Source organism: Chiroxiphia lanceolata, chromosome 8 (genome assembly GCF_009829145.1).
Source record: "Chiroxiphia lanceolata isolate bChiLan1 chromosome 8, bChiLan1.pri, whole genome shotgun sequence".
NCBI lineage: Eukaryota > Metazoa > Chordata > Aves > Passeriformes > Pipridae > Chiroxiphia > Chiroxiphia lanceolata.
The window spans coordinates 26,393,949-26,417,518 of NC_045644.1; the positions used below are offsets into that span (position 1 = coordinate 26,393,949).

A 23,570-nucleotide genomic window follows, 5' to 3' on the forward strand; every position below is an offset into this window, starting at 1 on the left:
GTATTGTGCTTTGGTTGTTCTTCATTTCCCTTCTTTATCCACTCAGCTTGTTCTTTTACTCACTGTTGTGATTATGAAGCCCTGTTTATGTTCACGTTCATGCATTTTCTGATTGGCATGGAGATGGTCTTTAGAAGCCTTCATGAGCTGTGAGTTTTGAAGTGTAACTAACTACTAAACTCTTCTTTAAGAAAACTGGTCATTTTGTAAACAGAATATATTTGCTTTTTTAGTTGTATTAAAACTTAATACGTCTTTATTTAGGGCTCATTCATTCTGGTCAGATGCTCTTATTTATGCAGTCACATGAGGTGATTATTTAGTATTTTACAAAATTTGGGAATAGAAGTGCAGGTAGAGAATACCAGAAAATAATTACAGGGCATAGCATAAAAAAATCATGGGGTGGTTAAGGCAAATGATCAGATAAGACCAAACATATGCTCACATCAACCTTACAACTTTGACTAAAAGATAAGTTGCCTAGTGGTATTAAGGAGATAGTGATTAGGACATAATAATAGCCATGTGTTTTTTGATTCTAGGCACTGGATCACTGGATTTATTTTCTTTAGTTCCAGCATGAAAATACCATACAGCTTGGCTTAATGTTTAACAAAATCAGCATTTCAGAAAAAAAGCTATATTAGGCTTCTTTGTGTAGTAGTTCCTCACATGCATATAGAGAAGATGCTGTTCTAGGAGACGTAAGTTCTCAGCGTGTTTTAGTATGTGAATAGTTTGCTACTGTTCTTCTGAAAGAGACCCCTGAATTAATGAAAGGGTAATTACTGGTGCCTGCTTCCTGTGGGAGAAAAGCTTGACTGTACCTAATGAAGTGCATTGTAGCTGTTAGGCAGTTACTTACATCTGTGATCTTCTGTGGTTCTTAATAAGCTAAATAGTTTCATAGCAATAGTTAAAGGAAATAAGAAAAAATGGATTAATTAGAGTAAGCCTGAATACCGTCTTGACTGAAGTGGAAACAAAAGTTTTTCCTGTTTTGTATTTCATCCAAAGTTTGATGATAAGGTTGCTTTGGCATCTCTGTCAGTTAGAAATTGCTTCAATTCAGAGCTACTCCTCTGAGTCATCTGTAAAATGCTTACCTAGGGCTTCCCCTGATTCAACAAAAGCACAACTCTAATGGTTTCCAGGTGAGTAATGGCTACAAGTCAGAATTTGAGTGGGTTTCACTGGCCTCCCTATTTAGCATTTAGGGCATTGCTCATCTGGCTTGGTAGACCTTTAGTCATCTCTTTTTCACCTGTCATCTCCCGGGTGAAGTGACTTTCGTTCATATCCCATAAACCTTTTAGGTCTATAATCTCTTACTACACATGAAAAGCTGTAAATTAATAAGGATTTCACTAACTGCTCGTCTCCAGAGCTTTTTCCAGTTTCAGCTATCCAGGGCCTCTGCAGGTTGTCTGTTACTGGAACAATAGCTGGCACAGGCAGAAAAGCATTTGCCAAATGATCTCAGGGTGCTAACATGGTTTTCTGTGAATGTTCTTGGATCAAAATAGTAAAACCACAGGAATGACGGATCATTTCCTGAAGAGTTGTGGCTTGAAATTAAATTAGCCTCACCACTCCCCTTTACCTAAGCAACCTTCTTTCTCTCCCAGAAGTCTGAGTTTCAAGACTAACCTGCAAGACACAGGAACAATCCCTATATTTAAAAATGCTGTTGTGATAGGGCAGCAGAGCAAATGGTGACCTTGAAATTTCTTAACATAATCAGCACACTGTTTCGTACAACACGTTATTCTGTTCCACTGTCAATTGCTGATCACCCAAATAGAAATTCAGTTAAATAAAGAACAGGATACAAAATGCAATAAAATTATGGTTGTTTTTAATTTAGCACAATGGCATAACCACAAATTTCTTAGGTTTCAACCCCTATACAATCATTTTAAGCATGTACTACAGTTAAGTTTGTTTTTGACAGTTTATGCAGTGGAAGAAAATGATAGTGGATGTGAACAAAATGGGTGTGGGGAAAAATACTTGAAAGTAAGTACACTTAAACACATTACTAACAGAAGGCAATATTCATTTTTTGGTTTTGTGGGGATTTCTTTGTTGGTTTTTTTACTTGGACAAACAAAAACATTCCTCAAACAAATTACTGCCTTTGATAAGCTTTACCTAATAAACAAAATACTCAGGCAAAATCTAAATGATTGTGAACTTTTAGTTCTATGCTGATGACTGGTGTATAAAGTATATGTGATGGGTGATGGAGTGTAACTTAGTTCTAGGAAGAAAGACTGGTCATGATTTAATTATGTTTTCTGCTGGAAGTCTTTCACATGCCCATTAAGGCACATAAACCCATATGCTTCAGGAAATAGGACTTACTGAAGAGTTGCTGTGGACTTGAAATGTACCTTGCTAAGTAAGTAGAATGTCTTTCTGTTGCATTTCTCTATATGATGTTAACCATTGTCAATGTTCAACATTTAAGTTGTTATTTAGGGTCATTCAGATACTCTGTGATTGTGCATTGGGTGCTTTTTTACATTGTTTTTCTTTCAATGTGTTGCAATGAAGGTTAAGTAAAAATAGTTGATGCCAACGTGAACGCAGTCCATATTCCCAGACATAAGCACAACCTCTTGAAAAGAAAGTTCACAAAGAATTAAATAGAAACTATACATTGAAAATATGTAATACATAGCTTGTGGCCCTTCCTACCCTGGTGTTTTTTAATGACCAAGAACGAACGCTAACAGAAAGTACAGGTACGTGGTGTTGAAATTAAATGTGATAGTAACACATTGGTATTTTGCTCTAGCAGAAGAAAGTTGCTCAGACAAATAGTTTAGGGTAATAAGAGGATTAAGAGCTTAACTCTAAGGTTGTGGTTAGAGTGTGGCTGTAGCTCTGCTAGATTAGAAGTTTACTGTGCCTAACTACTTATTACAATCTTACTAGTAGGAGTTGGAACTGAGGCTTGCTGGCATGTGTATTTGATTCCTAGCCAAGGTCTGTCAAAATGACCCAAATTGGCATCAACACTTCTAATACCAGGGTTATTTTGGTTTTATAACATGGATATTCTTTTAGCAAAAGAGGCTGTGGAATTTTACTCTAAAATTTTAAATATTAAGAGCAGCTCATCTTCTACTGGAGAAGGTTAAATTTGTTAGAGAAAGCCCAGTTTTCTCCCTTGGAGCTTGAACAAATACTTCTGAGTAACAGCTAAATCAACAAACTTACAACTTGGATAAAAAATATTTACACTGGATTTTCTAGCTACATACAACTGACTTGGTGAGATATGTTATTTGACAGAGTATAGAAACTCACTGTTTTAAGGACAATGTAGGGCACTTTATTTAGCTATATTAGTAACACAAACAGCCTTGTCCTTACTAATGACTTCTATAGATTGTAAGATGCTTGACTACTATTGAAGTCTATAGAAGGAATTAAACACGTCAGTTTTACCCTAACAATTTGAAAGAGAAATAGCCTAGAAACATGTTGAATGCCTGAATTTTAATAGAAACTAGCAGTTGCAGGCAATTAACTTGGACTACTGCAGATTGACTGTTTTCCTCTGATGTCCTGATCTTGCAAAAGTGCAGGTACTGCCTTTTGAGTGCTATCTTTGTGGGTATTTTAGGATATTTGGGAGCTTGGTTTTGCTTATAGAGCCTGAAGCTCAATCACTATTCTAGTGGCTTGACTAGTCATTAAAATAACTGGGTTTTACTAGGCCTCAGTGTCGTAGTGGACAATGGAGAACACTAAAAAAGCAGAATAACATTATAGGTAGCACTGCAGTAAATCAGAGAAAGACAAACTACAGACCTCAGAGATTCTATTTTGCTTACACTTACTGGGCAAAGATATTCAAGACAGAAGGACAGTCAGAGGACTAATGACTTCATCTGCTGTTTCCAAAGGCTTTGGTTATCTTTTGTCTTGTAAATGGTAGGCTTTTCAGTGATTCAGTGTTTGCATTTGCTATTGCAAAAGAGATTTGTTACAAGAATCTGTATACCCACTAAAAAGACTTACTGATTGTTTCTTCCTGTTCTTGTCCAGATGGAGGGTGTTGCACCAATCTCTTCTTGGTGTTCAGATGCAAACTGCTCATGGGGGTGAAACTAATTTCAAAAGACCTGTAGTGTGACTACTGCACCCTAATCTTACTTAAAATAAATCTGAGTTCCTGTGTCTAGGCTGGCTGTAAACAGAGTGGTACTGTTATTTCCTAAGAATCAGAATGACGTTGAGAACACCACCACACGAGCACATCACCGTACAGCTCCAAAGAAGAGATGGCTTTTGCCTGGCCTAGTGGAGACCTATGTCAATTTGCATCTGTGTGGATTTGCCTTTACTAGCATACAGGTGAGAAGTTCAAGCTGTATTTTTTATATCTACATCCAATCTTATCAGCTTGGTATCAAAAGTCTTAAATTAGCCTGGAAATCCTTCTACAGACACAAGACCTAGATCCTGTCTTAGTCCACCACTGTCTTTCCTTGTTGCTTTTGAGATGTCCTGTTTCCTGGTAGAAAAGGCAGTTTGTTTAACATTTATGTAACAATGCCCTTGGTCTAAAGTTGATCTATAGAAGCGTGATCCAACAAGAAAAAGAAATAACTTCTGAAATAACACACAGCTTTGTCATTCTGTACATGAATTGAAAGTTTCGTAATGCTAGATCATGTTTTAGCATAGGTACTGATACAGTGCATTCTGGGTGACTTATGCACAGGCATGCCAGAGAAATTTAATTAACTGATGTACAACCACTTTACAGACTGATAGTCTTCATTCAGTTTAACTATTATAAAACTGAATTATGAAGGCAGGAAGAAAAGGGCTCTGTGCTTTTTAAGAACACTGTTCAAAACTGAGAACTTGAAGATTACATGCTGGTGTCTGTTCCTCTGTGAAATGTTCTTCTGTGTGTGTTTGTTAGAGAATTTATTATTGTCTTTTTTTTTTTAACAGGAAAAATGTGTGAATAACATCGAAATAGGTGTATGGGAAAACTAAACTAGATCAATCATAATATGATTTTATCAAGAGGGAAAAAAAAGTCAAATTGCCATTCAACTTTCCTGCCAAAATTTCATTATCTTTCTGATGCCATGAAGGGAAAAATAGTCTAATAAAGATAAAGAAATAGTTTTTGCAACTCCACTTAATGCAACACAGTAGCCTTTCTGGAGGTGTAGGTAGAGAAGGTTATATTCCAGTATTTTTATGACACCATATTTCTTTGAGTTCTGTGTCTACTAGATGTGTGCATGCATTCAAAGGATTTCACTGCTTTGTAAAGTAGGAAGATATTCTTGGATGGAATCCAGATGTGTGAGCTCAGATTTATCTGCTTTTTTCAGAACCTTTTTACAATAGGGACAAATGGAGTCAGAGTCACTTCTGTGATTAACTGCTTATTGTTCTTGCCTGGTGCCTTGTCATGGATTCTTGCCTGGTGCCTTGTCATGGACTCCTAATCAGAGCAAAGATTAAATAAAAAGATGATCTGTTTTCTGATAGGTGGTTCCTCCCCCTCCCCCCCCAGCAATACTGGCTACCTGGGAATTGTGAAGGCCAGCTGCCAGATTGTAATATGCAGAAGTATCATTAAGAAAAAAGTTCGGTTTGTGTGCTTACCATGGCAACAAACATAATGGAGCTGCTGTTCTATTGACAAATGTTGACAGCTGGGTCCACAGCCATTATAAAATTCAGAAGAAAGGAACGTTGACAGCCTGCAGAAATTAGGGTTTTAATTACATGGTGATGGCTGACAAAATTTACCGATCATTTTTTTGTTCATAGCGTTTTTCCAAAAATTGCTGTGTCACCATGCAAAGATACATATATTCTAATCCTGATTGCATTTAGGAAACATAAGAAGGCCACTTCAGCATATGTTTAGAGTTGACAGAGAATCTTCCCAACCGATTAAGGAGATAAAGAAGAGGTACTGTTTCACGTCTTTCCAAGGAAAAATGGCAGCCCCAAATTCTCAATCTTTTCAAGTTCCTCAGCTCTTTCAAGTAGTCTGGTAATGCTGTTTCTACCATGGTGTTTGCTTAGGTAGAAACAGCATAGGCAGCAACCACATAGGTTATTTTTAATTGCTGCTAAGACTGACTTCAGTGCTTTTTATAATCCATTTGACTTAAAAAGAAAAAGCGTGACTACTACAATTTTGGGCAAAAAGACCCAAAGCCTTCTCCCTGGAACTGCCTGAACCCATGCCACCTGTACACATACAACCCAACATGTTGCAACGGGGCTCTGTCTTGCAGAACCGCTGTTCCATGTGGCTTTTCTGGCAACACAAGGCTGCTGTGCCCCTCTTGTAGGAGCAGGGCAGTGTGGTCATGGAGGATGGTCTTGTGTTCAAAGCAGTCTGCTGGGGTGCCTGGGCAAGCTCCCAGGTGATTTCTGGCACATCCAAGCACATGTGGCTTGCTGCCTCCAGTTTGATCTGTGCTAGATCAGAATGGCAACATGGCTGTTGCTTCTAATTAGCGGGGAACTTGTTTTGTGGTGAGATTGCTCAGAAAAACAAGCTCTGCACTAAAGATGAACAGAAATGCAAAGGGATAAACTGAGCAGGTCTAACCAGAGTGGCTGGTGACTCCCATTTAAGAGAGAGATAAGAAAAGGACATTTGGTCCAGGTAAGTTTGGGTCATGATGAGAAACAGTGGCTCTGGTTAGTTGTTGGAATGTAGACTCTTTAGTACCATCAGAGGGGTTACATTCATTCTCCTGAGCTGCTTTTGTGTTACTGACCAGACTGTTCTGTCATTGCTACTTTTTTTGTTTTGAATTTTAAGTGTCAGATAAAGAGGTGACCTCCAGAAAGAGTCCGAAGGTATTGAAGATGAGTACCCTGAATTTCTGGCTGGAGTGGTGCCTAATGACCACAAGCATCTCAAGATCATGTTTGTTCAAGGATGTTGTGACATGTTATTGGCTGGCTTATCTGAACAAGTATATTCTTGAATGCAATATATATGTAAACGTTTCAAGTGCCCCATTAATCAGATTACTTGAACGATAAACTCACTGCATTCCTGGATTCGAGTCGTTAGGGCTTTTTTTTTTTCCCCCCTCCTCCTTGCATATTTAAGCACTGTATCACATAATGTATTTCGCTCCTTTATTTGCTTAGCTAGAAGCTGAAAAAACCCCAGCGAGGGGACAATGGGTTCCGGGAAGGAACAGGAGGCTTTTATCCGCTCCAGCCGCTAACGGCGGGGATAATCCCGCGGGCTCAGAGCCGCGGGGCGCTGAGCGGGGCCGAAGGGCGCGGGGCCGGGCGCGGCGCGGTGCCTGCGCGGAGCGCACCGGGGGCGGTACCGGCGGCCGCGGAGCCGGAGCGGCGGCGCTGTGAGTGCGGGGCTGCGGGCGTGGGAGCGGGGCCGGGAGGGCACCGGGACCGCCGCGGTGTCGGCCGCGGGGACGGGCTGTCCCCGTCACGGGCTGTCCCCGCCACGGGCTGTGCCCGGCGGCTGCTGCCCCGTCCTCCCGTGCCCGCCCTGTGCGGTCCAGCCGCGCTGCGCGCCCGCGGGAGGCGGTGGCGGCGGCGATTGCGGCTGCTGAGCAGCGAGGGTCGGGCAGGACTGGGCCCTCCTTTGGCCCGCGGCTCTGGCCATCGGAGCTCTGCGGCCTCCCCCGCGGTGTTGAGCTCTGAAATCCTGCTTATGCCTGCCCTTGTGGTTTGACGTTTTGAAAGATCCCTGCTCGCTCGGGTAACTTAACCCGTGTGTAGGGTGGGCACAGTAAGGTTGCTGAAGGACGAAGAGACTGCTTCCTTTCTCATGTTATTCCCGATGCGTTGGTTGGGTCTTGGATGCAATCGCGTGACACGAGAAATCCGCTGAACGCACCTTCGGGCTGCTCGAAGGACCAGCTTAAAGCCCTCTTCACCTATTCCTCTAGAACCACAGGGACAGTGTGCCCCATCAGAGCTGGGTCATAGCAGGAAATGGACAAGGGAAACGAGCTTGCGGGGGAAATTGTTCTCTGCTGGATGTGTGGCAATGTGTTACAGTCTCGCTTATGCACAGAGCCCCCCTGCCCTATGGGGTGGAGTTGAAATGGGTGTCCATTTTCTTGCATTTTTGCTTTTAGAAACAAATAATTTTGCCGTTACGAATTATGTAGTGTGAGGAACGTGAAAGTTAAAATACAAGTAAGGCCTAAGAATCTAAAAAAATGGGAAAATAATTTTTAATTTAAGCTTGAATCTGCAGCAGTTGGAATTCTTGAATCTGCTAGGTTGGAACAGGAGGGATCACTTGCTGCTTAGTATCTGCTATGTTTTCAGTGAATGCTGATTTGCACTGTAAGTGGGTCTGTTAGTATTCCCCTTGTTCCCTCACCTCTGCAGACTGACATAGAGTGCAACTTTCCTGCTCTGGATCACCATCGGATCAAGCAGTGAGTTTAGCCTGTATTATCTTCAGGTGAAGTACTTCTTGCAGTTCTGTGCTCCAGGTAGTCTCCCATCTCCATGGTTTCTCCATTTGCTGATTTGATCAGAGATTTCCCTACCCAATATCTAGCTGCTGTTCCCTCTGAATACGCCAGGAGAGTTGGAAGATTTCCAAAGTGGTGTGCCAGAGCTCTTTGCTCTCCCTTGCTCAAAAAGAACGGTTCGTTGAGATGTTAGGTTTCTTAAAAACAGTCTGAGAATGGGGGAGATAATTTGGTCTAGCAACTAACTTGATTTCAAAGGAAGGAGTATGGTTTGCTTGCTTGACACAGCAACTTTCTCTTCACCGAGACCCAAGGGCAGTGTGTACGGAATTCAGTAATGAACCCTCTGCAGACCAGGAAGAAACCTAAAAAGATGACTGTTATTCTCCACACAAGGGATGGTTTGTTAGGCCTTTACAATGGCAAAAAGAAAAGAAAAGAAATACCTCATTTCGTGAAAATTACTTACGTTTATGCCATTCACAGAAATGTTAGGAGGCTTCTCTGCGCATTGATTTTGGCATTTAAAGGACAAATCTGGTTAGAAGGGACCTCCTAAGCTTCTCCAATCAGATCCCCACTTAAAGCAAGGCTAAATTTGAAGGTCTGTCAGGATGCTGTATTGTGTAATCCTTAATGGTATTTAAAAGCTCATGAAATCTTGATGAGCATGTTACTGGGTTATTGTGAATTGTAAGTTTTCTTTATAGGAGTCAGCTTACAAAAATATTTGCAATCATGACTCATTTATGGGGGGGAATGTCTCATAAAAAATCAGCTCAACTTGTTTGGGATACACAAGTTCTGACAGAGCTCTGAAACATTTTTAGGCTTGATATAGAATGTCTTGGGGAAGTTGGGAGTGGGAGAGAAGGAAAAGACAAGGAATGGTCAAAGCTGTTTTAGGCTAGAGAGTATTTGCTAGTGTGATCCAACCTGTGAGAGTGCCCACTGAGTGTTTCCACTTTTGTTCCATTTTCTTTTCAGGAAAAGTATGTAAGCAAATCTGTTTGCTGCCCTGAGTTATACTGACAACTTGAAAACATAGGCTTTCTTTTTTTTTTTTTTCTTGTTTTGGACACAGCTGCAATGGGTCTTGTTTACACTGCTAAAATAAATGTTTAAGGATAGCTATCCTCTGAAAGACTATTTTTTCTCTGATTGTGGGTGGGAGGGATATGAGACATCTAGAAAGCCATGTTTTAACTGGTCTTGAAAAAAGTGAAGACCGTCAACTGGCACTTAAAACAGGATTAGGACTAAGCTTGTTTAAATTCTGGTTACCTGAGTACTGACAGACCATAAAATAACTCACTGTTATTTTGGAGCTCTCTTGTGGTCACCACAAAAACACACAAAAAAGATGTTTTTCCTTTTTATTTTGTCCTCTAGTCTCTAAAGAAAAGTGCTTGTTGTTTTCTGGAAGTTCTAGCAGAGTTGAGAGCTTGCAGATCTGATAGTTCCAGAGAAAATGATAGTTTTTTTAGCAAAGGGATGTTGCCACTGAAGCAGGAAACTGACCATAGAAATGCTGGGTTAATTCACTAGCACAGCCTCTATAGTGATTTTTTTTTCCTAAGATTGCACAATGTGATGGCTTTTTAATAGTTTTCAGAGTTGTTTGTATTGTTTTGGTATATAGTGGCATATGTGAAGGGGTTAGATGTAGAATAGTCTGAAACCTAAAGAAAATATTACTTGTAAAAATGCATAGTTCTACAGAAGAGCATGGTTTAGCATGCAGATCTTAAAGCTTTGTGCCGTGTTCCCAGCTTCAGAAAAGCTTTCCATAATTCCCGTTCCCTGTACCTACCCACCCCATAAAAAGGGTAACCATGTGTTCTGTTAATTTAATGATTATGGTACCTTTAAAACAGTCTTGCCCTGGATTGGACAGCTGCTCTTTTGTAAGCGCTGCAGGGTGACTGGGGCAGGGATTGCTCAAAGACTGGAGAGCCCCGGCCTGGCCTCAAGGCAAAGGCTCCAGAGCTGGACTCCTGCCTAGTCCTGCCCTCTCGCCACCCGTGGCAGTGCAGTTTATCTTCTCTCCTGCCTGCACACACATTCGGGGTTGCTGCTGGTGGCTGATGCTCCTACAGGCTGCATGGGTTCTGGTGAGTGTCTCCACCTCTGTGTTACAGGCGTTCGTGATTCTCTGTTGTCTCTTCTCACGGATTAGGGTTTATGGGATGCTTTGTTGTGTCTTCTTATTGCTGATTGTCCTTTGGTGTTTAAAAACTCATAGGACTCAGTCACAAGGCAGTTGTGTTTGTATTTTAAGGTGGGCTGTGAAGTACTTTTGAGCTTCAGATTTCCTTAATAAACAGCAGCTACACAGAAATGAAGCTGCTAGTTGCAAATGCTCAGCTGTTTTCCAGTGAACCTCTTGGGGTTCAGTGACATGATCCGTCAGGGCTCAGCCTGTCTTGCTAGCAAATGTTTAATAACCTGCCTTCTGCTTCCCATGCATATTTTTCAGAGTGGCTCATTATGGTGTTTGCTTAGCAGAGGAGGAATTTTGGTATCACTGTGTAGAGCTGCATCTTCCTTTCCCCTATTTATATAAATAGCAAAAAAATTCACATATTCGAATAGAGGTTTTTTTGTCACTGTATTGAGACCAGAGAGTCCAACTAAACTAAAGAGGTGTGTTGATTAAGATCAATGATCTCCTTTATCAACAGCTGCTGAGTGGAAGCTGGCTTTTAGCAATGCCAATAATGCTGACATTAAGAATAATAATGCTAATAAAAATGAAAAGCTTAGTGAAAACTACTCATTAATCAGTTGCCACAAATTTGGCAACATTTTTGTACACAAAGGATGTGCACGAAGTATTAATACTTAAGTTTTACCCCACATCCTCACTCCCTTCCTTGTAACTAAGAATTAAGAGGAAAACAGTTCTTGACCCAACAAGATTGAAGTTGAGTAATCAGACTCTGGGAGAGAGCAAGGCTATAGCCTTTTTGGGTATGCCACAGAGATTTTGAGTTTTAATGCAAGGATATTGCTGCATTACGTATATTTGGAGTTACATTTTGGTCACTCCAGAGGCTGGTGTCAGGATGGTCTCTGTTCGGTGTCAGAGGCAGATATCAAAAAATTTTCATTACAGCATGACTTCATGTTTGACAAAACTACGCAAAGAAAGCAGATATGGTCAAGGAAGTTTTCCCTTGAGTAGAAGAAAGTGGTGAAATAGGGTAGAATCTGTTCTCTTATCTGCATTACGTTTGTGTAAACTGGCCTTGTTCCCTGCTCAGGCTCATGGATTACTCACATTTCTAGATACCATGATACTGTCTTCTGTGGAACCAAGTATGCTATTAAAAGAACAATGTGATCTTTTTTTTTTTTTCCCCAGATGTTTTCTAGCTATTTCTGCAAACAGGCAGTTAGTTGTATTTGTTTGTCAGTAGTATTGTGGAGCTAGTTTTAGGGATGGAAAGGGGTTTTCTCACAGAAAATTCTGGGCACAAAAATGAGGAGCTACTCCTAATTCTTACTTTCTGAATTTTAGCAACAGCTAGCTGAGGGGATAAAGATAATGTCTGGTTTATTGCCAGTCACAGCTCAAAAGAATAATATTTTCTTATATTTATTGGAGTGAGAACCTCTCCCATACAAACGTATATACTGACAGTGATATTTACCAAACTACTCTATCAGGAAATAGGGTTTTGCAAATGGCTGTGAAAAAAATTGTTTCTCCATGTTCTGTAATGCTGCAGCTGGGTGACAGCAAATGTTGTGATGTAAGTGTACAGTGATTTCTTATACTGCCAAACCTCCAGTGACTTTTGTACCAGTTGTTGCTCAGAGCAGGATCTTGAGTTTGTCCGTGAGACTGGGCTAAGTGTGATTTCCAGCATCCTCATTTACTGATACTGCCTCACTGGAAGGTGGCTGTCAGCCCTTTCCAGGCTTGTTAAACATGTGCAAGGGTCAAGATTGGGCTGTGGGGATTTGTGGATGGAAGGTGGTTAAATAAAATTGCCACCTAAGTAGAGTCACCGGTAACCACAAGCAGTGTTTGTGCTCTCAGTTGTTTTCATGCGTGTGTAATGGTTCCCATTGCAGTGTTATCAGTTCTAACTGATGGGTGTGAATTTAAGTTGTTTGCTTCTGATGCACTTTCTGCTTTAGCAAGAGTGGAAATTAGTTATCATATAGAAGGAAGGTGCTGTCCCAGGCATGTTTGTAATGTTGGATCACTGTGTGTAATAAAATGGTTGCAAGTCTACATATTTCTGTCTGCAGGCATGAGTTCTGATTTTGGCTTGGTGCCTGCTTTGGTTCTAGTGGGGAATTGTAAGGACTGTGGAAGGTTACCAATTATGTTGAACCAGATATAGCAGGTTTAGATTTAGTTTTTTCCAAGTCTTCTGTAGTATATTTGTAAAGTTCACTGGTTAATATAAATTAGCATGTGTGTAAAACATTTAATCTACAGATGCTTCTCTTTCCGAAAGAAACCACTGTCTTGCTGTAATAATTTAAGTTATTGACTAACACAGAGGTCATCTTGTTAGAGGCTCTTTATTACACATATTCACTTCAATCATCTTTCTCCTCATTGCATCTGAACACTTCAATAGAAGATAAGAATATCTTCTAATATCTAGTTTTGATATGGGTCAAGCACAGAACTGGAATGTAATCTAGGTCTTTTAAAACCCAGTTCAGTATGTTAATAAATATACAGATCATCTCCAGTCAAACCAAAAATATCCATGTGAGCTTTTAATTGTTGTTTCAGTCCAATTTCTCCTTCTGTGGCTTTATAGATGTCTCGTGTTAAACTGGCTTTCTTCTTTCTCTTTCCAGAAATGTCCTTCCTGCCCGACTTTGGGATCTTCACCATGGGCATGTGGTCTGTTGGCCTTGGAGCCATTGGTGCAGCTGTGACAGGGATTGTCCTTGCTAACACTGACTTATTTTTGTCCAAGCCAGAAAAGGCTACGTTGGAGTTTTTAGAGGACATAGAGCTAAAAACTTTGGGATCAGGTAAGATTCTGGATATTTCAGCCCACATTCTTCAATAATTGGACTTTTCTAAGAGCCTTTGTAAGGCCAGAGTTGGAAGCAGTTTTCTTAGTCTTTCCGGATTATGACATGTAGTTGGGTGTTCTTGATATTCAGTAGTTCTGGTAAAGGAAAACCAACCAAAACTGTTATTTGTGGATGAAAAAAGACACAATAAAGCAGTAATAGCCTCTTATGCATATAGGTTTTTTCTGATAGAACTGTATTTGAATGTGGAATTCTCTGCAGTGCTTTGTGTTGGTCCTTAAAGCATTAATCATTATAAACAAGAATGGCTAATGTTATTGTTGATGCTTTTTCTCCTGTACAAACAGAACAAAGGACATTCAAAGCACGTGAACTGTGGCAGAAGAATGGTGCAGTGATCATGGCTGTGCGAAGACCTGGATGATTTTTGTGCAGAGAGGTACTTGCTGGGTTTGGGGATTAATTAGGAAGAGTTAAGGTATACTTGAATAGATCCTCTTAGATCCCCTTTAAATAAAGGATAGGGATGAATAGGGCAGTCATCAAATACATCTAAAATATCTGAAGAGTCTTGTTTCCTAGTTCAAACTGGTCACCAGCTAACAGCATACTTAGTTTCCTTTGCAGCCTGTTTGTATAACCCAGGTCCTGAATATTTTCCTTCTGAAGGTGATGGTTACATGACTTTTACATCTGCCAGGGACCCGGCCCACGGTAATTAGAAAGGGAGATGGCACAAAATCCAATCAGTAATGAGTCTTATGAGCTAGTTGTATTTCAGATGTCCAAAGTAAATCTCTCTGAGCCAGGTGGTCTCTGGTCAAAAGCAGCCCAAGACTGGATTGGCAGAAAGCCATCAGATAACACTCATCAGCAAAAAAAAAATAAAGAGATGTGCATAAAGGGAGGCCCTTACTGTTCTGGATGCTGAAATGTGAGGCAGGAAGGTAAGGAATCTGAAGATAAGTAGTTACTGTTCCATAACAAGGTGGGTTGGGAAACAACATTTGATCCTTGAGTTGACATTAGGCTCCTTGGGTGCGGCTCCTCTGAAGGAGACACTTAAAATATGATTTGAATGTACCAGGTACCTGGGAACAGCCATAACTTGCAGCTTGGCCATTTTTCTCATAGCTATGGGGAAAAATAGCTATTATGTTGTTACTAACTATAACATGGAGTAATTAGTATTGTAACCACTTCATTAAGGCATCTGCTCCCATCAGTAGTGACTGCTTAAGTACCTGTAGAATTCATGCAAGGTTAAAGATTAAAGTACTTTGCTCTCTGAACAGGTGTAGTGTAGGCAGGAGCAGAATGCACTTATGTGCCTGACTGGGACTTTCACATACAGTCAGACAGGAATCCTTGAGTGATTTTTTTATTATTATTATTAATGCAAACTTCCTAAGTAGAAATAAAAATCCCCCCCCCCAAAAAAAATTGTGGGTTTTTTTTCTTTCAGGAAAAAATTTAGGACAAAGGAATTTAATTTTATAATTTTGATTTTTTGGTTTAAAATATCACATTTTTAACAGAGGTAGTCACACTGCTGATCAGCTCATTAGGGCAAAGAGTTTTGTATTTTCACCATGAAACCATTTGAAAAAGCTTCTAAACTTAAGTTATTTTTGATTTTTGTATACTCAAAGCATTTTGTGAGTTACCTCTTGCCTTTGTCCTAAGTTCAGTTGCTGTTTTTTGGGTCCATTAATGTTCTTCCATAGCATGAAAGCTTTGGAAAGCTTCTTTCCCCACTGTCACTGACTCTGAGCTACTGAAGTGATTCAGTGCAGGTCAACTGCCATATCTGTTAATCTGTAGGCAGTAGGTCTTGGATACCCTTGGTTTCCACTGTCTTACACATTGGAAAGGATGCTGAACTTTGTCCTTCTTGACAGCACCAAGAAGGAATACATACTTCCCTGGGCTTGGTGGTGGTGTTGAAAAGCAGTCATTCTACCTCACAGATCACTGTCCTAAGATCAGTGGTGAGGACATGCTTCCAGGCTCCCCACTGCAAAGGATGTCACAAATCCTACTGGAATGATGCCTTAGGATCCTTGAGAACTGAGGAGTGCAAATCTAAGAAACATGGAGTCTTTTGTCTTTATCATCTGCATCCTAAATCATCAGATTCCTTTTTTTGTTATTGTGGACTATCTTTAATGGCACTGCACTGTACATCACATAGTCTGGATCCAGCCCTGTAGTGTTCCAGTCCTCCTGTTGTTGTGAAAGTGCCATGGGCTTGTTAAATAATGTAGATATTGACTCAAGCACTCTAAAGCAGCAGCTGATCTAAAGCCATAGCTGATCTGTCAGAGGGACTGGCTGAAATGGGAATTGCTCTTTTGGGTTGTGCCTGCCTTGGTGGAGAGGGGAAGTATTCCACTAGGATGTGCTTGTCCGTGTTTAAGAAAAACAAGAGAACAGTTTCACAGACTAGGTGAAATGGTCACAGCCATACAGATATTATGTAATATAATTTGCCCACAAAAATAGACTTCCTTGATTTCTCTTATTGTATCATCTTAAAATAGCAGTAAAGAAAACCAAATTTGGTCTAGTTCCAAGATGCTGCTTGAAGTCTAATCTCTTGTGAATTTTAAAACTTAACTTTGCTTTTACATCGCATCATTCCTGATCTTTCCTCTTCCAAAAGCCAAGCAAGGAGACATAAAATAAACTCCACCAAACTGCTGAGGTGTCTTTCTCCATAAGGCTCATCAAGGTTTGATGGTATTGCTGTCTCTCCAGACACTGATTTCTGGCTTTACAGGGCACCCCACTGCACTCGCCTGGAACTTCACTTCTCAGACATGTTAGGTCGCAATACAAATTATTTTTTGGGTTGTTGTGTTGGTTATGAAAGTTTCGATCTATATAAAAAGTCCCAGATAAAATTGTTATTAACCCCCTTTTGGGAAAATCCTAAGGCATTTTGGTGAGGGAAAACAGAAAGTTCCCAGATCTTTAAAAACAGAAAAGAGGTAAAAGAATAAGCTAGATCCTTTAACTCCCACTGCTCACTACTCAGTGTTTGCTTGTAATGTTGATTCATACTTTTTCATTTCCTCTAAAGAGACTGAGTAGTGAACTGGAAAGCTGCCCTTACCCTTTTACTTACTGATGTCTTTCTTTAATGTGTTTTCTCCTGTGTGTTCACCCCTGTCTGTCTGCTGCTTGGTACTCAGTAAATTCTAGATGGTCCTGCAAGCCCTTCAGTTAAGGCATTTCAGTTAGGTGGCTGAAAGTTTTCATGTAAACTATGTCCATTTTTTAAAGTGTGGAGGGGTTTGTTGTGCGAATTTTATCCAGTAAAAAGGACCTTTCTCCATTGGAGAAGAAATATATTTTCAGTGCAGATTCTAATTTGTTCAAAACATCAGGGATCTTTGTACAAACTGTGGGAACTGGGATTCCTTCAGCAGAACAAAAACCCCAGCAGATTAGTGGTGACACCTTACACTCTTACACACCAGAAAAAGCAGTGTTGCTTCTGGGATACTGAGGTCTATGAAGAAATTCCCTGATTAGTTTTACTGGGGAATTTAGGAAGGAGAGTGCATCTTCACTCCATTACTTATTTTGGACTTGTAAAGCCTGCTTCTCCACAGAACCCTCAAAATACTTTGCAGAAGGACTGGTAATAATGGATTTCAACCTGGAAAAAAGCACTGGAATTTCTGGCCTGAAAAAGTTAAGTGATGTGCAAGCAGTATCTTTTTACTATTCTTAAATACTTCAAAAGATAGAAAATTTTAGTAAATCTGATGAAGAGCTACCTAGGAGTACAGCTAGCTTAAATGTCTGATTTACAGGTGTGTTTCTGGTTTGCAGCTCAAGCTAGGATTTATGTATGTTACTGATGGTCTTGAAATTCAAGGTGAAGCTTTCCAACTTCCATTTACTGACTGAAATGTTTGATTTTTTTTCCTTTCCTTAGGAGGCTTCTGAGCTCTCCTCTCTGCAACCTCAGCTGTCCAAGCTGGGTGTCCCTCTCTATGCTGTTGTGAAAGAGAAGATAGGGACCGAAGTGGAGGATTTTCAGCATTATTTCAAAGGAGAAATCTTTCTGGATGAAAAGGTACAGTAAAGTTCGTGTTCTCCTTTTGTGTAAAAACAAGCCTATGAATGCCCTCTTCAATGAGCTTGTATAAATAGTATAGGTAAAATGTGGACTGAATGAGAAAGGACTTAGTAGCATTGTGGTTTAAGAAGTTAATTAGCTTTGCTTTTCTATATATATATACATCCTGCTCAGCTTACAAACTGCTGGGTTGCCATGCACTGATAATAAGCTGTTGTAGGATTATTCCACCCCTTAAACAGGTAAACAATATGGCCTGTTAATATTTATTCCATTCTTCCACTGGCTGTGTTACCTGCTGATGTTAATGATGTATGAGTCAAGGATTGAAGGCGACAGATATAATTAATTCATGATGTACAGGCCAAATTGCAGTGATATGGCTTGTCCCAGTACACTGGTACATGCTGTATTGCCAGTCCCATGTCCTACAAAACCACAGCCCTGCTTTCTCCCAAACCCAGAAGACACATTTAAAAATCATTTGGCGCTTCTGAAGAAAAAACAATATGTAATATTCAAAATCAATTAGAAGATACCTTTATTTTCTCTCCCCACTCTGCTTGTGTGAAAGAATCAGGCTGAATTTTAAAAAAACCCAACCAAACAATAAATATGTTTATCACAAAGCACCCTTGTAGTCAGTAATAGGGATATAGGTGTACATGGGGCTTAAATACCTGTGGATGAGCTTAAAATCCACATAAACAGTGGCTGGTGGAGGTAAGTGGTCAGGTAGCACGTTAAAGAGGTTATTTCAGGTGCTATTTTTTTTAGCTATGCCTGGTTAGCTTTTGTGTGTTTTGAACTTTTCTTGGATACAGGGTTCACTGGTTTCCTGAATTTAATTTTGGAGGAAAAGTCTTTTGCACTTTGTGTGCTGACATATCTTCTGTTTCCCTGCAGAAAGGCTTTTATGGTCCACGCAGACGAAAGATGATGATGTCAGGCTTCTTTCGTATTGGAGTCTGGCAAAATTTCTTCCGTGCTTGGAGAAGTGGATATAGTGGTAACCTGGAAGGAGAAGGATTCACCCTGGGAGGAGTGTATGTGATTGGGGCAGGAAGACAGGTACTGCAGGCTTTTATGCCTCCTGTGAGACCAAAAGTTTGTTTTCTGGAATTGTTCAGTTGCTGAGCAGTTGATCTCCCATGAGGAGACCAGTGTATGAATTTCCCTCTTGTGTTTTTGACTAGGGTGTGTTACTGGAGCATCGTGAGAAGGAATTTGGAGACAAAGTCAGCCTTCCATCTGTCCTTGAAGCTGCTGAGAAGATAAAACCACAGGCTTCATAAGTGGAAAAACAGTTGCACATGTTTCTGATTACAGCTTGAAATGTAGACTGCATCCATTTCTTGAACGTGCAGTTTAATTGCTTAACTATTTGGTGTTCAATGCACTGGAAAGGTTCTCTATTCAAACATAGAAACTAATGAAAATCCTCTTGGATTGTTTTTTGTTCCTTTGCAGCCTTCCAGGTGGTCAGGATTTCAACTGTTCCTTTGTATCTGACTGTATTAATGAAAGGCTGGGTCTAAAATCTGACCTAGCCTAGATGTTTTCAGTAAGAGACAGTTGGTTGAAAACCTGTCTACCTAGGGGAGCAAAACTCTGCTAAGGCTGGAGTAAAGGAGTACCAGCTGAAGTTGAAGGATAATAAATCTTTATCTAAATGAAATGCCTTTGCTTTTTGCTTTTTTATTAACATGTAAACACATCTGAGTTTCTGGAAGACTAAATCCCGTCAGTCTAAATAATTCTAAGATTTTGCAAGACATGCCACTATGTTTGCACATGAAGTCTCTTGTTAGTTAACTACTGGCTCTAAGTCTTCCAGCTCTGTGTGATTGCCTTCAAGGAAGATAATTGTGGCATGAGGGCAAGTTACTTTGAGTGTTTAGGATTCTTAAAAAAAAGAGGGAACAATATCAGAGAGATTAGGTGGTTTCTATCCTGGCTTGAATTTTGCAGTGGAATGGCCGAGCTGTTACTGCTGAGAATAGATGTAGAGTTGCACAATATGATCCCTGACAGCCAGTACCATCCATAGCCAAATACATGTACCCAGACTGTAGTATGAACAGAGCAGCACGAAAAGTGCTGATATTTCAAAGTCTGAGCAAAATGTTAACATTACACTTAGAGAGGATTATTAAGTGTTGCATATTCTTCATTAGCTGGTGTAAATAAAAGGCAACTTTGGTAAAATCCGTGGGCTGGAACATACTAAGCTATTGAAAGAATAAATGGGAAGGATTTTTTTGTCCTTACAGCAGATCAGTCTGAACTGCAATTTTGCTTTCCTCTGATTTTAAAATTAATGAACACTTCATGTGTCATTGGTACTGAGGGCAGGGATACTTTACATCTCTGAGACTGGTAATATGCCTATTTTTGCTCTGTGTACCAATGCCTATCCGTGTGTTTTGTTGGGTTGGGTGCAAAAAACAGTGGCTGTACATGATGCTGACTATATAGAAAACTAGATGCCAAAAACTCTAAAATTTCACAAACCCTGAGGTGTGGCCTTGGTCTGTGTTAATCAGTTATGCAGGCTTAATTGCATCATTATGGATGAAATCCTGACAACTTTTTTTTTTTTTTTATATTTATGTCCAGGCAGAACTGATTTTAACCAAAAATATTTATATGCTCTTCAGAGTCTGTTCTTCACAGTTCCCCAAAACTGCTAGCAGTGAGAATTTTGAGTGATTCATATGTTTCATTTGGAAACTAAATAGAAATTGGACTCGTATGCTACTATCAACTGAAATTTGTATGTGACTGTTTTGGGGGATGGAGGAAGGTACAGGAGCTCAGAGAGCAGAGCAGCAAATTCTGTAGCCAATTGACTACATGATATGGACTTCTTATAAAGGCTCTCCTCGGAGTCATGGACAAGTGCAGAGAACCACGTATTGTCTCTGTCCATGTTCAGATCTGCCCAGGTAAATATGCCCATAAATGGTGTTGGATTCTCAGAGACATAAAATGCCTGACTGGAAATGGGCTCCTCTGAATGGCATCCACAGCAGCCAGGCAGCTGCCAGGAGTTGGCTCCATGAAATAAAGAATTGTGCCTGAGGGATTCTTGCCCTGGGTTTTGCTGCTGAAAAGCAGTACTGGTATCAGGCGTGCTTGCCTGACACAAGGCCCTAAAAAGTTTAAAGCATTGTGTAAGTGTCCACTTGTCTGCAGTAGGTGTGTGGTTACTGGGGAGTGCAAGTGGTAGGAAACACAAAAGAGATGCTAGAAGAAATGGGTGTTTCTTGCAGTTGCCACATGCTACTAATAACAAATATCTTACAATAGGAAAAATTCTGCATTGTGGCTCCTGTAGAGTTCTGAGTTTTCTTTCTCAGGGGAACTAGAAAGCCTTGCCATTTGCAGAGAATGTATCCTTCACAAAGAATGACAAAGTAGTGATCTTAGACCTGGATTTCAGGCCTTGTTTCAAGGGCTTTTTATGCATTTCACGTAAACATGAAATGTGAAAGGCATAAACAGTCCTTGGAGAATGGGATGGAAGCCAGATAAATTCCAAGAAATTGAAGATAAAGTGCCTTTAGAACCTGCTGAAACTGGAGAGAGCAACTACTTACAATTTTGTGTACATGCAGCTGAATCCACCCACTCTATCAGAGCTGGCCACCCGTTCTTGCAGTCAGACTGCAGGAAGTCCTGGATGATGGCAAGGATGCCACAGGGTTGCAGCCCTGCTCTTAGCCCACCCAAAGGGACTGTGTTTTGTGATCTTGGAAACAGAGGCAGGAAGCTATCTTGTCCAGCATTTAAAATGTTTATGGCAGTCGAATGGCTGTTAAACATAAACACTGATGCTACAACATGCTGAAGTGTTCCTTTAGTGTAAAAATATTTTTAGAAAGATGCACAAAGTCTTTTTGAGGGTGTTTATTAAAATACTCTTGGAAACTGAAAGTTCTCTGCTCTATTAGGTTCTGCAAAGGTGTTTATACAGTAACCATGTCAGACCTGGGTTAGTTCCCCTAAACAGTTAGTACACTTCTTGATTTGAAACTTATGTAAGCTTACCCACAGTTCAAAGTTTTCTAGCCCTATATTTCAGAAATCAAGTCAAAATTTGGAGCCATGGAAGGTCAAAATGGCATCTAAAAATGTTCCAAAAATTTATTATTGAAAAATCTGATTTGTTTTTTCAAGCCAACCTTAGGATTGTTTGGAGTTGACTCATCCTTTCTGAACTCCGTGTTGACAAAATAAAAATGGGGAGGACAGAAAATAGGTGGTGCCTAGGAGCAAAGAATGGTTAATAACAATTGGAAATGGGCAGTCTTGAAGAAATAAACCCCCCAGCAAAATAGTAAAGGAGGAACAAATTAAATCTTAGTGAATTTCCAATGCTGCAGACTGCAAGGTCTGACTGTTTTAAAAACAAAAAAATATTTTCTTTAAATTCAGAATGTTCTTAAAAAAAAAAAAAAAAGTTGTTGATTTTGTTATGCTAACAGTGGCCTCTGCTGGCCCAGTTCCTTGTATGGATCTAATGTTTCGTTTTTGTTTGTTTTTTTCTCTTTTAACATGACATGTACCGAAAATCTAAATCACTTCTTGGTGCATCAAATATCACATCACAGTTCAACACTCAGCTGGCTACTGGAAAATCTAATTATTAAAGTTTGTTTATTCAGGGCTTGAGAAACAAGACTCCACTACAGTAATTTCTCTTCAATCAACTTTCCTTTGCTTGTCAGCCTGTGCATCTTTTTTTTCAGCACATAACCAGGGTTAATAAAAGGAAAAAAATAATAATAAGAGAATGAAAATTCTGTGAAGTCAGGGGGGTAGGTGTAATATAGGAAAGTGTTTTTATCTGAACTTTAAGAGTTAGCAGTTGCATTTCCTATCTGCAGTGTCCTTTTACGGCCATTAGCAAAATGGTCTGGCCCGGAGGGTGTTTTCAGTTCTGCATTTTTGTTTCCCCGTGTGGGTTATCTATTCCCACGGCTGTCAAATTGCCTGCAGTTGGTGCCATTTGCGAATATCCACAAAGAAAAGGGAATGCCGAGGAATCCCTGCCTTCTTCTGATGCGTTTCCTGTGACTCGCTGTGGTAGAAAGAAAACGAGCGAGTTTCTCCTTCTCTCTGCACCGCTGGATGTCACTGCTGCCCCAGACAAAATGCGGGTCAGCAGTAAACCCGAGGGGTTTTCTGCAGTAAAAGATTTGCATAACCACTGTTAGCAAAGACATCTACGCCTGCCACCTTTTTACTTGAGCGGACGTTTTCCTTTCAAGAGTAAGAAGGTTGGAGGAAGGATATACTGTATTGAATGACACACTCTGTGGCATATAGGTATTTCTAAGTGACTGCGGAGGGAATACATTATTAACAGACTCACTGCAATACTTACAAAAAGTAACCTATTACGTTTTTGTGATACTAATTTTCGATAGTGCCGGTGCGTGAGTGGTTCCTGGGTCCCGCTGGCCGGAGCGGACAGATGCAATGTCCGCTTTTAGCAGCAGGGGGAGCTGCGGAGGTGGGGAAAGGCTGTGGACAAAGTTCGATCACCAATCCAGCCTAATCCCCCCTAATTTTATTTGATATCTGACTAGTTCCAGCCTAATTTTTATTCTCCTAATCGATCTCTAACGTGTTATAAAGGTTTTTCCCTAAAATACCTCTGCTTTCTCTTTTAGATCCCACTATTCTTTGTATTTGAAGCTGTTTGAAGTCTCTCAGTGGCTTCTGTGGGCTTTGTTTCCCCACGCACCCCTCTCTCTTAACTTCATAATTATCAAAACCACATGACAATTCCAACTATAACTCAAATTTCCCGAAACCTCCCCCCATAAATAGAAATTTTCTACACTGAAAAATGGTGTTTGATGATAATGCTGAGCAGATACAGTTGTGAATAGCTCTGGTCATGCCATTTTCCACCAGCTGCTCCTCATAATGGAATATTCATTAATTTCAGGAAATGTTTTGCAGTGGTC

The 23,570-nt window shown here is 40.3% G+C and overlaps 1 protein-coding gene across 4 annotated transcripts; it reads left to right on the plus strand.

The window, feature by feature from the left end:
- The first annotated feature begins 7,322 nt into the window (after positions 1 to 7,322).
- Positions 7,323 to 19,267, plus strand: PRXL2A (peroxiredoxin like 2A). Of its 4 annotated transcripts, none has more exons than XM_032695242.1 (6): positions 7,323 to 7,388; positions 13,311 to 13,490; positions 13,844 to 13,935; positions 17,446 to 17,586; positions 18,496 to 18,660; positions 18,786 to 19,267. In XM_032695242.1, the coding sequence occupies exons 2-6, from the start codon at positions 13,313 to 13,315 to the stop codon at positions 18,882 to 18,884; spliced, it is 675 nt and encodes a 224-aa protein (XP_032551133.1). In that variant the 5' UTR covers positions 7,323 to 7,388; positions 13,311 to 13,312; the 3' UTR covers positions 18,885 to 19,267. The 4 variants fall into 4 exon arrangements, with proteins under 4 accessions (XP_032551133.1, XP_032551135.1, XP_032551134.1 ...); XM_032695244.1 differs by lacking the exon at positions 7,323 to 7,388 and adding an exon at positions 7,702 to 7,717; XM_032695243.1 differs by lacking the exon at positions 7,323 to 7,388 and adding an exon at positions 9,068 to 9,084.
- The last annotated feature ends 4,303 nt before the right edge of the window (positions 19,268 to 23,570 follow it).